The following is a 13,892-nucleotide window of genomic DNA, read 5'->3' as shown; positions in this document are numbered from 1 at the left end:
CTCCAGGTAACTTAAGTTTTGTCACAAGTTACTGTTGAAAAGAAGAATTTTCATAAGTTTTTCCAAGAGCAGTAAGACTAATGAAATAGGTTCCTCATAAATTTGTATTTTATGCATACACTCCCTTTCCCAAGACTCTTACCTCAAGATAGCAATATGACATAGTCTTATAACACCTAGGCTAACCTCTGCCACAACATCTTACAATCCTTCAGTCCCGTGCACTTCCTAATTTCCTAGTCAACGTCTAAGGTCAAGAGGCTGCATGTACTGATTTGAAGTGCATGCATCCAATGCTTTTCAAAGAGCTGAGATGATCTTTCCTCTTCTTCATGAGGCTCTCTATCCAACTGTTCATGTCCACACAACTTGCAAGAATACAGTATATTTTTGAGACCATCTGCTCCTCTGTCTAGTTCAGCTGAAACTGGCTAAAGGATTTAAAAGCTGCTGTGATAAGGGAAAAAAGAGAGAAAGGACAACATTGCCAGAAAGGAAACAAGGTAGTGATATCCCAGCAGCCTCAGTTCCTTAAGAATTGTGGCCAAATATGGTAAAGCAACTGAAAATTATGATACTTTTTACATGTAAAGATGGCACATTTAAGAAGGTTATCTAGAGCCTTTGCAGAGCTAAAAAAAGAAAAACAAACACAACAAATACCCCACTCCCCACTGGGTATTCCCCATTTCCAAAGTTAAAATTCCAGTATCTTATATTCAGTGTGCCACAGGATAACTGGTACAAGGCTGAATATTATCCTCAGGAAACATTTATCAGACAGGTTGATTTTTTTAAGAGCTAGTGATGGCTCAAAAGTGCTCACAGGGTTGGAGCGTTTAAATCCATTTCACCGTGAAATGGATTTGTGGATAGAGCACAGTCACACGATCTATGCTTTTTCATCATGCAGCTCCGCAATTTAATCAAACTGATATTCTATACAGATTATATCCAAAGTGACATTTTAACAAATTTATCTGTACATATCAGATTCCTGAAATGAGCTTGCCACAGAAACACTGCAATACTTAATGCCTCTATTTCTCTGTGTGCATGTGCATGTATTTCCTGCCCCCCAGCCCCTGCACTGAGCTGGAACTGGGTTGAATCCCATCCCTTCAAGACCATGATTAACATTTAATGAACAGATACTGAAATGGAACCCATGCAGGACAAGAGTTTGCTTAGGCAGTCTTTTCTTCACATTTGCCTGTAGATTAAAAAAAGGGAAATTCAGGAAAGTTGGGGCTGAACTGGCTTCCACAGTGTAAAAACAAGGCCCTATTAGAAAACAGAAGCAAAAATGAACTAGCCGGCCATTTGAAGGAACATTGATACCTATCCCTGCAAAGTCCTGAGAGATATAAGTTACGCTGGCAAGTATTATGTTATGAACTCACTGCTATGTACCAAGACGCTGTGCTTACATCTACCACATTTCATGTTGAGACTCACTCCTCCAGGAAGTTCCTAGTAAAGGATGAATTTAAGTTTAGACTTCTAGAAACAAGTCAGTGCACAGGTTCCAGCTCCATTAGCTACAGTACAGTCTGCATTTCAAAAAAAACATATAGAAACCTTTTGATGAAAGGCAGTGTTTACAGTTCAAGCAGACTCTAAAAGCTTAGATGAATACAAGTGAATCACCTGACAGTGGTGGAACAGCATGGAGCAGCATGTGCCTTGAAGAAAGTCTGTATGATTATTTCCATTTTCAGAAGAATCCAACATTACATTCTGTGCTGCAGCAACACTTATTTTACTCGTTTAGAGTAAGAAAACTACTTCCCTCAAAGCTGATAATTCACTAGTTGCATCCAAAGTCAAATATGACAGTCAGTTTGAAGTAGGAATGAATGAGGTGAAATCACCTGAATGATTTACTACTCTTACACATAAAAGATCATTTATCACAAAAAAACACTTTATGATAAGCAGTAACTTTTGCACTCACTTTTTTGACAAAGTTAATGTATTTAAAATGAAGTCTAGAAGTGTAGCAAAATATGTCTTTTGCTTTTGACTAAAGCTTCAAAAACAGCTTTGAGATGTCAGAAGTCAAATAGCTTTTTAAAATCAATGTTTATTGGATTATTCAATATCTTAGACTATGATGTCAGTCTTCAGAAAACCGTACACAGACTGAAGGTAGCAAAGAAGCCAAACAATTGCACATACAATACTTACAATTTTCAACAGATGGCACTTTATAGCAAGGAATCTATAGTGTCTAATTAGGAGAACGGAAAGAACTGGATGATTAAGTACACAGCAACGTGCCAAACTTTGTGTCTGTAAAACCAGTATCCTAGGTTAGAAAGTGAAATCCTATAAAACTGAAAGTACAAAGGGGAAACCTAAAGCCAAACAAGAATTCTGAAGTAGCATTCTATCTCACAGATATTAGTTACGTTGAGATAGTCTTTATAAAGGTAGGCTATTCCAACCCCTGTTCTTCCCAAGCAGAATTTACAGTCAGAGTTAGATTTAAAAATAGCAGAGAAAAGCATGACTGTCAGATTATGGCTACTCATGCATGGATGCTCAAAACAGACAATCCTTTCAATAGCACTTATACACATAAAATGTAGTCTAGTCCCAAACTTTACAGGTGTTTTGCTATTTAAAGTTACACATAGGACTTAAAACCATTTATGAGCTAAAGGAACAAGAACCACTTGGGAATATGGCTACCTCTGACTTACAACTCAAGATATTCATTTAAGCTATCTCTAAATATCTGACCATGAGGTACTTAATGCAATTCACAAAAAGCAAACTGAGAAAAACAACACTCAAAGAAGCCCAAGGGAGATCTAATGATGGGTAGTTATAGAAGAGAAAGAATCAAACTTTTTGAAGGTGCACAGAGAAAGGACAAGAGGCAATGAGCAAGTTGCAGCATGGGAAATTGCAAGTAGATTAGAAAAGTTTCCACAGCAAACATGGTTACACATTGAAACAGACTACACAGAGCATTTGAATCTCTTTGGAGATATTCATAACTCATCTTGACAAGGCCTGGAGCAAACTGATCTAGCTTCAGTGACGGCCCTGCTTTGAGCAGGATGTCAGACTACATGAACTCCAGAGGCCCTTTCTAGTAACTTTTGATTCTAAATTGTTCAGTAGGAAATGCTACACAAACGGGTAAGACCCAACACTACATCTCAAGGAGTCATCTTTCTGAAAGATATTCCCTCAATTACAACTCAACCATATTCTCTCAGAATCCCAAAACAATCTTTCTCATACAGCCAAAAGAAATGTCCACATTTTACAAAACAGCTTTATAATGACATTTCAACAGGATGCAGAAAGCCTTCTTTCTAATACAGAACAGTGACCATATCTTGGTGTGAATCCCACACTGAATTAAACAGAGAAGTTTGATTTTAGGTTACCCGCTTTTCATATGAAGAATCTGGTTAGTGGGTAAGCTTTTCATTTTCCAAGATACCTTATACAGGATCCAATCAACAGTCATGACTAACGAACACCTATTCTGCTAGACACAAGGTCAAGACACAAAGGGAACATCTCATTTGAAAATCCTGTGGGAGTTTAGTCATTAGATATTACCATCCTGTGAGAGTTTAACAGCATTCAGTACTGTTAAAATATTTGTGCCAAYATGTAGAAATGTTGGCATTCACAATTCATTTGAGTGTTTCCAGGGTCTGGTGGCAAGCAAATACAATTTGTTAGTTTCAAGTATCTCACACCTGAACTGAATACTTAGTGATATGACAAAAACCTTGGAACAAACATTGTGTTAGGCAGACAATTATATCAGAAGATCTTACTAAACATTACCTCTCTCAGAAACTTTGCCTGGGGTGCATAAAACTTTTTCTTTATCTAGCCTCTGTACCTAAATATCACTAAAAATTCTACACCGACTTTGAAGCAAAGTCTGCTAATAAACTAACAGCCAGACTGAGTTCCCCCTTCAGCACTGTGCAAGAAAAAGCTTAAGGTATGAGAAAGGGGTTGGTTAGTGTCAGACCTCCAGAACATCTTGCAACACAAGACTTGGGCCAGAAAAAGGTATGAGATCTGTGTTCTCTTCTGTTCCTGAAGGAGGCATACGTTGTCCCAATTGCAACAAAAATAATTTAGGCAAACAAGAATCACATTTAACAGCCAAGAAACAAGTAGCAGTGAAAACCACAGCAGAAATACAGCAACTATAGGAAACTGATAAAGGTCCCAAGCCAGATATTTGCTTTGTCAAGCTGAGAGTTGTCCTGAAAACAGATGCAATTTTGGCACAGTTTTTTCCATCAATTGGTAGGGGCAGATTCATCACTACTGGACAGACAGATAAAAAAGCTCCATACACACGAGTGGAAACAAAGACAGTTGCACGCTTCATACATTTAGAAGTAACTGGTCCAGATACTTTGCAGTTGACTGTAAGAGCAATTAATGCTTTTGATGTCAAGGAAAGCCTTACTAATCATATATTTACAAATACATACTGAAACTCTACTTAAAATGAAGAGATTGTTTCCATACAGCTTCATCCAACCTTAATCCTATCAAAAGTGTAGGCCTCAGTTTTGCTAATCAGTGAGAGATTTCCATATATCTGATTCAGGCTGCTTCCAATCTTCTCCCATTAGTTCTTTCAGGTTCAACTGTTTGAAAAATTCCAGGCGATGACTATAAATAGAAAAGAAAAAAAAATAAAAATAGTTACGGGTTTTGTAGTATATGTCTTAAAAAAAGAAATCTCCTCAGCAGGTTTGCTTAATCTTTATTTTCCTGTTTTCTTGAACAGGAACAGAACCAACATTCAATGTATTCACTTTCCAAAACCTGAGTTCATAAATAACACTACAGTACTTCTGCAAATCTTGTATTAACACAAGGGAAAATCCTCAGCTATAAGTATGTACCACATGGCATAAAGTGAAGTTAACAAAGCGTTCATCTTTTTACCCATCCCAACTTTTATGTTGCCTCAAACTGCAGTCAGAGCAAAAGCAAAGAGGTATTCTACTTTGACTTCCGTGCTGTATTAGAGTAGATGTCATTTACAGCTCTTGATCAATCAAAAGATCATATCACAAACAGAGCCTCTCCTTACAGAAAAGAAGGCTAGGATAATGAAGTTAATATCATCTTTTTCCCCCATAGACTAGAAGTCCCATTTCCGTAAACATTATGAATCAGGTCTTACTAAGGACACCTCCTTTAGGCTACCATACAGGAACAACAGAAGGAAGACAGCTGTTGATTTCTAATTGATGTTTACATTAAGCAACTGCCAAACTGTAAACAGAACATTTGACACTAAACTAATTCACTTAGAAAGGTAAAGGAAATTTTCTCTTATTAGGAAGTGTTAATTCTGAAGAGTGAAGACAAACTAAAAACAATAGTAGTAAGGAGTAACCTCTTCACATCAACGCACCTGCTATTATGGTCTGAAAAAGTCAAATTTTTTTGGAAAGGGAAAGAATCCTCTCCTGGAAAAATATTACAGGCATTCTCTGGTTTACTGCAGAAACCTGAAAGTGTGTATTTCTTAAGGAACAATGATAAAGAGAATATACTTCATTGATAGTAACTTAGAATTTGTTTAAATGAACAACTGAGGAAGCTAAGGATTTCCTGAACAAAGGAAAAATAGGGTTGTTTACCTTAAGTTTACCTTACCTTGCTCTCATTGTATGTTGAGTAGCAAGTTTGTGGAAGAACTGTTGGTCCTCTAGAGCCAGTTCATTTACACAAAACACCCAGAAGCAGCAGTTTGTGTCAACTCATCTCAGCCTCACAGTCAAAGAAAATAAACGAGCCCAAAGCACAGTCTAAAGATCAAGATATTCTAGTTTTCTATTGACATTGGGTATCCTTTCACTACATTTTTCAATTTAGTCTGCGCCTTCAAATTTTTCTATAATGCAGAGCCATCTGTAGAGGTGAGGTTGTTTAGAACAGTAGGGGAGAAACAAGAGATTCACTGTAGATACATCTGGTGAAATTAACACTGAATGGCATTTCAGAAGGTGCTATAGGCAAGAAAAAAAGTGGGACAACCAGTCTATGATTTAGCAGAGGAAGGTGATAAAACAGATGCCTTTGGTGCTGAATGCATCATTTGCTATGCACCTAGGGAACAGCATAAAAATCAGGCACTAATTACAGCTATCTGCCACAGTTCTTTACACAAAGTACTCTGCCAATGGGTCTGGGGCTAAGCAATGTAATTAAAGTACTAGCGGCACTCGATCAGAAAACCAGATTAAATTCCTTTTGTAAGTATTCCAAAAATAGTGCAACTATGTTACAGAAGAGCTAATTTTACACTTACAAGTCTGGTTTCTGTCCTTCCTGTAGTTCATGCTGAGGCACAGGATAAAGCGCTTCAAATTTTCTCTCTACTCCCGAGCCATGAATTGCAAATGCATTAAACTTGTTAATGCATGGTGGAAAATAATTCCAAGGAAGACAAGCTTTACCCTCCCATTTGTTTTCCATTCTGGTCACCTCAAATTCTAAAGGAAGTTTTTCCTGTTAAAGGAGCAAGAAAAAGCTAATGTCATCTTCCAACCAGGCAACAGGTATCTAAAAGAATTACTTTTTCCATATATTATGATATGTACTTTATCACTTACTTTCCATACTCTTCTTCTGCCAGAAAGAAGCAGCAACAAGTGTTGTCCATGGCTGTCAAAGATCAGAGCCACAATTTTCTTAAACTGATGCCAAGATGCCAAACTGATGCATACCATTCTACTACAAATATGTGCACATTCCCTACATTGAAGCAATTTCTGTAGTTGCGTTCACTCGCAGCATTCCTCATGCATATATCTTGCAAGCATTAGAATTGAAACTGGAAATTCAAACTAACATTTAAAACTTTTCCAAAGAGTGCTGTACTTACGGACAAAGTTCAACTTCTAAATATTGTTCTGTTCTGTCACTCAAGAAAAATGTTTCCACAACTTAAGAAAAAAAAAGAGATAGGCCATCGGTATTTTACATTGCTTACCTATTTTGTAACATTCCAAGATCTCCATTCCCCACTATAAGTATTATATTGTTTTCATAAAGAGCTTTGCCTGTGCTATTCCAGAGTTTGACTAGCATACCTGCCATTGACAGCTTCTAAACCATTCCAAGCACTGTATGATAATCCTGTATTTGAGAACCTTCACTTAATGACTACTACCATAAAGAGATGTGTAAGGCATGGTTCTAATTTTACTTTAACTACACCAGTTTTGGAGACACTCATCTTGATAGAGCAGAAAAATGGCAGTTCTGATAACTAATGCTAGCTGTTAATAGAGTAAGAAGTGGGTATGGGCTGGTGCTATTCACCTAGTCTGCTTGCTATGAATGAAGATGAGTAGGACAGAGTAATCTTAGTCAAACATACTCACAGCAAACACCCCACATAAAGTACTTAATTGCAGGAGTTTGATGCTCTGAACCCACAAGCCAAACGAGAAAAGACAGAACTGAAAAGAAGACACTCAGAGCAAGCTGTAAGACGACTGTTGATGGAAAAAACTCAGCTGATTCTCAGAAACAGTATGAAAGCATTTAGGATTTAGATGGCTTTTCACTGTAGATGACATACTTTGGACTGGGAATTACAGGTGCACCTGGAAGCCAGGTGTGACTACTGAATCACCTTTCAGGAACACTAGGTAGAATTACAGTAGTGATCCACACAGCAATGACATTTTATTAGAAAGCTTTAGTTAGGGTTAAGTTTGTGCACTGTCAGCGCTATCAAGGTATACCGGAACATTTCCGAACATTTGTTTGGGGCAACAACCACAAAATTACTGGTTTCAGCAACAGAAAGGTATGATTTATATCTTGATTGTATTTTCCATGAGCCTATTCTGTATATTAAGTATCAAAAAGGTCCTAACAATGTTCTAGTAGGACCTTAATAAGAATTTTTCAATAATCAAGAACTAGAGAACTGCTAGAAGCATGAAATTCTTTCATTATTCAAAGCAACAGTTAAAAATGAAAGTATTGACAGAAAAGAAGAGAGACAGACATCAGCACTACCGTAAGAATATTCTCCATTCCACTTTGATACAATTTGGAATCATATTTTGAGTTTCACCTTTTGTTACACATCCTCCTATTTCTCAAACAGGCTTTGGAAAAAAAGTGATTAAAACAGACAATGGTTTTAGCTATTGCCTGCTACTTCTTAAAGTCAAAGTAGGACCTCTCTAAGATTTCACTTTTGTTTCTTTATTCCAAAGGCATTTATACATACATGGCACAAAATTATTAATATCCAAAGACGTCAAGCCTCTGTTCTTCCAAAAGTTATATCAATAATCCAGAAACCAAGTTTGAGAGCCCATGCTGTTGACAGGATCAGGAAGAGTCAATCTTATCATTCTTGAAATCAATCTTAGTTCACTGTATTCCATCTCCTTATGTCCACCTAGTGGCATCAGTGTAATACATTTGCTTCTCTTCCCAGTCATTTTTATCATTACACTACTATGAAACAACTGGTCCCCCTACTGCTATCTGTGTTTGTGGTGAAAGCAAACATCACCTAGGAAAAAAAACACACTTTGGAGGAGTTTTTAGTTAAATACAGTATAAAGTTTATGGTTAAAGAGCTTTCTTAAGGGTAAAGCTGTGATTACAAGTAAATTCTTTCCCAGAGCACTCAGGATAAAACAGAAAGGAAATTTTTACTTTACATTTCAGTTCTGACCTTCAAAAGTGGTATTGTCATCAAAGACCCTAAATTGAATTAGTAGATGTCATACGTTCATCACTTCAAATGAAATCAGTTTGAAAGAATAACTGTAATAGAACCTGAAGTAAGACTAGATGTATTAACTACAGAGGAACATTAGTGTCTACGCAAATCAGATATACTTGCAGTGGAACAATCGCACTTACCCTCATAGTCCCACAGTCTACTAAAGGGTTTCCCTGGCTCTCCAAGTGGTGCTGGAGGATCATTAAAGAAGGGAGCACTAACTTCCATTAGCAGTCCTGCATTGCCTGACTTCAGACTGACAGTTACGGGCTCATGGCTCACAGGTATACCATCCCACGTGTGTTCAATTGTGAATTCCATTTTAATATTCTGCATAAGATAAGTGAGAAAAGAAGCTTTCAAAGAAGAGTCAAGATTGCATTTCAGCACCAACTGCACAGCTTGCTTGGCTAGAAAACATTGCCAATCAAAAGGCTAAAGAATAAACTTTTATTAAGCATAAAACTCCAAGACAGACCCAAAAGAAAGGGACTGATTGCTCTGTCCTATTTACAGTCATGAAAGATATCTACTTGCATGAGTCATTGTTTTAAAATTGACTATTCTTTCATTGAATTTCTCCATAGAACAAGCAAAACATTAGGAGACAAGGACTTGCGCTGTGTTATCTGTATCCTCCACTCAAAGCCTGAAGAACATGAGCATAGCCAAACAAAACCCCGTCCCTTTCCTAATAGCACAGAGCAGTTGTGTTTGCCTCTTATGCTACAAAAGCAGCTTCCATACACTGGGTCTGCAGCCTAGTCTCTATAGCTAGGCTTTGCCAGGAGCCCTGCTGTTACACAATCAGCACAGGCAGGATCCAAATACAGCCTGCTTCTAAAAATGGAGTTCCAGCTGCCCCTACCCTGACTGCATGTACATGCCCCCTTGTCTGTGCTATTCCGGTCCACAAGAGCCAAACAACTATTAGGACAGACTCAAAGGAAGACCAGAGGTAGAAATGCTCTTGCATCCACCTCTAGCCATCCTTCTATAATCCCAGACAGTGAATCATCCCCAAAGTGATAACATTGCCTGAATGGTTCCCGATGCTCTGTGCAACTCCTCAACACTTTAAGGAACGCATTACAGGAAAAAAAAATTAAGGGCAGAAACCACATGGGTCATTTTTGTTAATAAAATACAGCTATATCTATTGCTGCAGAATTATTTTCAACAAGATTAAATTTAAACAACTGATGCCAGGATTTAAAACACAGCAATAAATAAAACAGCATTGTAACACTGATGTAATTTACAGTGTCAGCTGCTTTATTGTAAATCCTTGAACTGTAAGGTTTGCTTTTGCCTACATACTTTTGCATGATGTTATAATCGTAAAATCATGCTTTTCAACCTCAGAAGAGCTGAAATAATTTAGCTGTATAAAATGACTAAATAAATACTTAAATGAATGCTTTTCAGAAGTTTTTATACTTGCATGGTTATAAATCATTTTTGGAAGTCCTGCCAAGCTTAAGGCATTTCAACTACATAATTGCAATAAACACCTTCCACAAACCGTAAGAGATTTTTATTAAAAGAACAGACAGACAAAAAGTTTCCACAAAATGATATTAAATGATTGGGAAGTATTAAGAAGAAAAAAGTAGTTGACAAAAACCTTCCATGAATCTCAAATGCAGGAAGATGGAATGATTAGCTAAATCTTTCCTTAGTGGTCACTGCAACCAAACTCAAGAATTTAGAAGTCAAACTGCAAGTGCATCTTGTTAAACACACTTAGTTCCAGAGCAGCATGAACAGAGAACACTCCAATTCAACAGCTTTTGTGTCTTAGAAATAAAACTGTACAAGCCTTAAGAATAGCCTCAATCTAGTTCATGAACAAAAGAACTAGTGTAGTCTGGTTTCCAGCAAATTCACATCCCCTTATGCCTCCCTCCTCAGTATTATGAGCTTCTTCCCACGTCCACAGCAGCAGTCCTTGATTTGTTTCCTTACACATCTCCTAGCCACACAGGAAAGAAAGTGGCAGTACATGGCCTGACTGAGAATTACACACATGCTGATAAGCCCTATGGCTATCACAGTGGCCAAGTTATAATCACCTTTTCTTCAGGGGGGAACCTTAATTTGGGTCCTCCATGCCCTACTCAAACACCATTTTTCTTGAGACTCATAGGAAGTTAAGCATAAACTAAACTAGTACATTCTGCAAGTGCAATAAAATTGACAGAATGTAAGCACACAAATCTTATCTCCCCATACAGTGTAGCCTTATCATTATGACTACACTTTAAATATGTTTGACAACCTCTGCTACAGTCATATTAACCAGTTTCCATTAACCGATGTTCACACTGAAAAGGGCCAAAACTCCTTTGATTTGAGTTCAAGTTAGTAAAATAAGTAGTATGATGTTAGACAAGTAGGTATATTTACAAACAAGGAGGTGCTGAAGTGAACAAAGAAGTGTGACAAAGATTAAAGCAAATATGAAGCAATACATTTTGTAATCAGTCATCTTAATTTGAAACATCCAGTGAAAAAGGAAAGTAAAATATTAGCTAATTAAATTGCCTTTTAAGTCAGCATTTTAGCTGCATGATGAACTAGACAAGCATCAGGTGGGTTATATGCAAGAGACCTGGGATAGCCCTAAAAACCATGAAAGACTATTCACTGTCATCAATGCTCATTCCAGATCAGGTGGCAAGTTTCTGGAAGCAAGACAATACATAATGAAAGAAAATAGTCAGTGACTTAAGGATGTAAAAAAAAAAAAAAAAAAAAAAAAAAAAAAAAAAAAAAAAAAAAANAAAAAAAAAAAAAAAAAAAAAAAAAAAAAAAAAGACACCCAGTAGTGTCCTAACAACATTATGTTAAGTCAGCTGAAATACATACACAAACTCACAGTTCAGTATTATTAAGTTAAATCAAACAGGCAAAGCTAAACAATTCATGCAATAGAAAAAAGAACTGCTAAGAGAAGTCATTCTAAACAAGTACAATGACAATTCCTCTATCATAATTGAAATGTACACCACCAAACAAAACTGCAACATGCTAAACTAAGTCATCATACTGTCACAGCACAAACAGATGCTTAGACACATCCAATAGGCTATTTAATCATGAAATGATCTAGAAAATATTCATCTTCAGGAAGCACAGACTAAGTTGTGCAAAAGGTATATATGCAAATCATACAGCTTGAATTTAAGCCTTGAACACTGAGCAGCAAGAGTATGAAATCTCCACAGACAGTAAGACCTTTTCCAGTACTTGCTGAAACAAATGAAAGGATTCCTGTTAACTGTAAATGGAGCTCTACATGCTTTATGTGTACTTACAGTGAAGGGAAACAAGGCACAAGGGTACAAGCTTACACTAACAGGCTCAGGGTATAAGAGTGGATGAGTGCACCTAAGAATGTAAATAAGGTGTTATGACTCTGTTTTACACTAGGAAAAAACTAAATCACCATTACGCAGCTAAAAGTCAACATTCCCTTGCTTCTACTCTATTTTCATTGTGCTAATATATTTAACTCTTTGCATTCACTGGTTAAGACAAATATCTGAAACACCTATCTGAAAATACTGCCAGATATCAACAAAGTTTTAAAGTTACATGGCCTTCTAAGAGAAATAGCTTGGGGGAATCTTGAAATACAGGGAAAATTACATGAATAAGACTGCAAACATCCTGAGTAGCTGGTTAGTTTGTGACTGAAGCAAGGAACATGACACTTCTCCTTGTCCACAAGATTCAAAGGAAATTAGTCACAACATAGCCAGTCTTTTTTAAAAAAAGACAGCAAAATAATGCTTCTTACTAAATCATCTACTGTAACTATARCATCTAGAGTGCAGTTACAGAAGATAGGACACAACAGACTTAACAGTTTGCTGTTTGCACCTATACAAAAGACAGGTGTATTTTATTTATTTGGTTTAAAAAAAAAAAAAACACCAACTCCTGCAAACGACTTACAGTGTATGCAAAGGTCCATTTTGACTGAAAATCTAGCCTATGGTAAGCAAAGGACACTTGTGACTACAAGAACATGCAACTTCAAGAAGAACCACAAAGTAATAAGGAAGACTACAAAACATCTATTAATTCTTGTTAGAGACCTGCCTAGCATTAAGATGTTACTTAACATCTAGTGAGCTAATATTTCCCAATTAATAGCCTTTCACACAAGTCTTGAGGAGAATACATGCTGCACTACATAGACTTTGGAAAGCTCATCACCAGCATACTTTTCAAATATAGTAATAAGAGCAATATAAACAATAGCATAAAAGTATTTTAAAACAACAACAARCAACCTTTAATAATATTCTAATACTGTATTTACCTAGCAGACTCAGCCAAATGTCAGTACACTGTAAAGAAATGCAAACTCCAAGTGAAAGAGTTTTATAGCAAGTGCTTAGCCATATTAAAGTATAAATACTGCATAGCCTCAAACTAGATGAAACAGACAGCATCCGGCTTATACACTCAGACCATCAACTACATCAGTCTTACAGTAATGAGTATGCTATTGCTGCCTGCAGCTTCAAACACCTCACTTCTCCAAGTATCAGAGTCTGAGGTCTTCCATCCCAAACTCCATCTACGTTGGCAACAAGAACAAAAACAAGCAGAAAGTAATCATATTGGTGTTTCTTCTTAATTGCTTCAACAGGATGGGAAAGAGCTGGGAGCCCTATGAGAGTAGCTATGGCTAGAGTTACATTATTAAACGTAGATACGGGCTCGCAGAAGACGTTACAGTTTCAGCCGTATCTCCCCTCCCAGCTTCTCCAGCCTCTAAGCGGAGCAGCACTTCCTGAAGAGAAGTTTCACACGTAAGCTTCGTAGTTCAACGTAAACGTTTCCTAAAGCTGAACGCGGATTTTTTGGACCTTAAGGCACCACCCACGACAACTCCAGAGGATTCAGCCCCCCAGCGAGCCCAGAGTCCCTCCACCTCCCACTCCCCTCCCAGCCGCCGCCATCAGCCCCCAACGGTCCCCAACAGCCTCGCCTCACCGCCTGCCACCCCCGCGCGTGCGCAGCCAGCCCTCCTCCCCCGCCCCCGCCCGCCGCCTTTCTAGCCTCGCGCCCTCACGTGGGCGGCCAGGGGGCGGGGCGAAGC

The 13,892-nt window shown here is 37.7% G+C and overlaps 1 protein-coding gene across 8 annotated transcripts; it reads right to left on the bottom strand.

Moving 5' to 3' along the window:
- Positions 1 to 2,066: 2,066 nt before the first annotated feature.
- CUNH4orf33 (chromosome unknown C4orf33 homolog) lies at positions 2,067 to 13,807 on the bottom strand. 8 transcript variants are annotated; one of them, XM_026073635.1, is made up of 7 exons: positions 13,787 to 13,804; positions 13,280 to 13,367; positions 8,914 to 9,103; positions 6,902 to 6,962; positions 6,630 to 6,681; positions 6,326 to 6,525; positions 2,067 to 4,671 (listed from the first exon to the last, which is right to left on the bottom strand). In XM_026073635.1, the coding sequence occupies exons 3-7, from the start codon at positions 9,092 to 9,094 to the stop codon at positions 4,572 to 4,574; spliced, it is 594 nt and encodes a 197-aa protein (XP_025929420.1). In that variant the 5' UTR covers positions 9,095 to 9,103; positions 13,280 to 13,367; positions 13,787 to 13,804; the 3' UTR covers positions 2,067 to 4,571. The 8 variants fall into 8 exon arrangements, 7 of the variants coding, with proteins under 7 accessions (XP_025929420.1, XP_025929419.1, XP_025929418.1 ...); XM_026073634.1 differs by lacking the exon at positions 13,787 to 13,804 and adding an exon at positions 13,489 to 13,616; XM_026073633.1 differs by lacking the exon at positions 13,787 to 13,804 and adding an exon at positions 12,094 to 12,166 and having other exon boundaries at positions 13,280 to 13,529.
- Positions 13,808 to 13,892: the final 85 nt, after the last annotated feature.

Source organism: Apteryx rowi, unplaced genomic scaffold (assembly GCF_003343035.1).
Source record: "Apteryx rowi isolate R43461 unplaced genomic scaffold, aptRow1 scaffold_371, whole genome shotgun sequence".
In the NCBI taxonomy this organism is placed as follows: domain Eukaryota; kingdom Metazoa; phylum Chordata; class Aves; order Apterygiformes; family Apterygidae; genus Apteryx; species Apteryx rowi.
This window is presented reverse-complemented; position numbering and strand designations above follow the sequence as displayed.

Coding starts and splice junctions, on each gene's coding strand:
- CUNH4orf33 (XM_026073629.1), bottom strand. CDS start 9,109: ATGCAGAATATTAAAATGGAATTCACAATTGAACACACGTGGGATGGT. Junction 6,682..6,901: donor TTAGAAGTTGAACTTTGTCC/GTAAGTACAGCA, acceptor GATCTTTGACAG/CCATGGACAACACTTGTTGC. Junction 4,672..6,325: donor GAAGGACAGAAACCAGACTT/GTAAGTGTAAAA, acceptor TTCTATTTATAG/TCATCGCCTGGAATTTTTCA.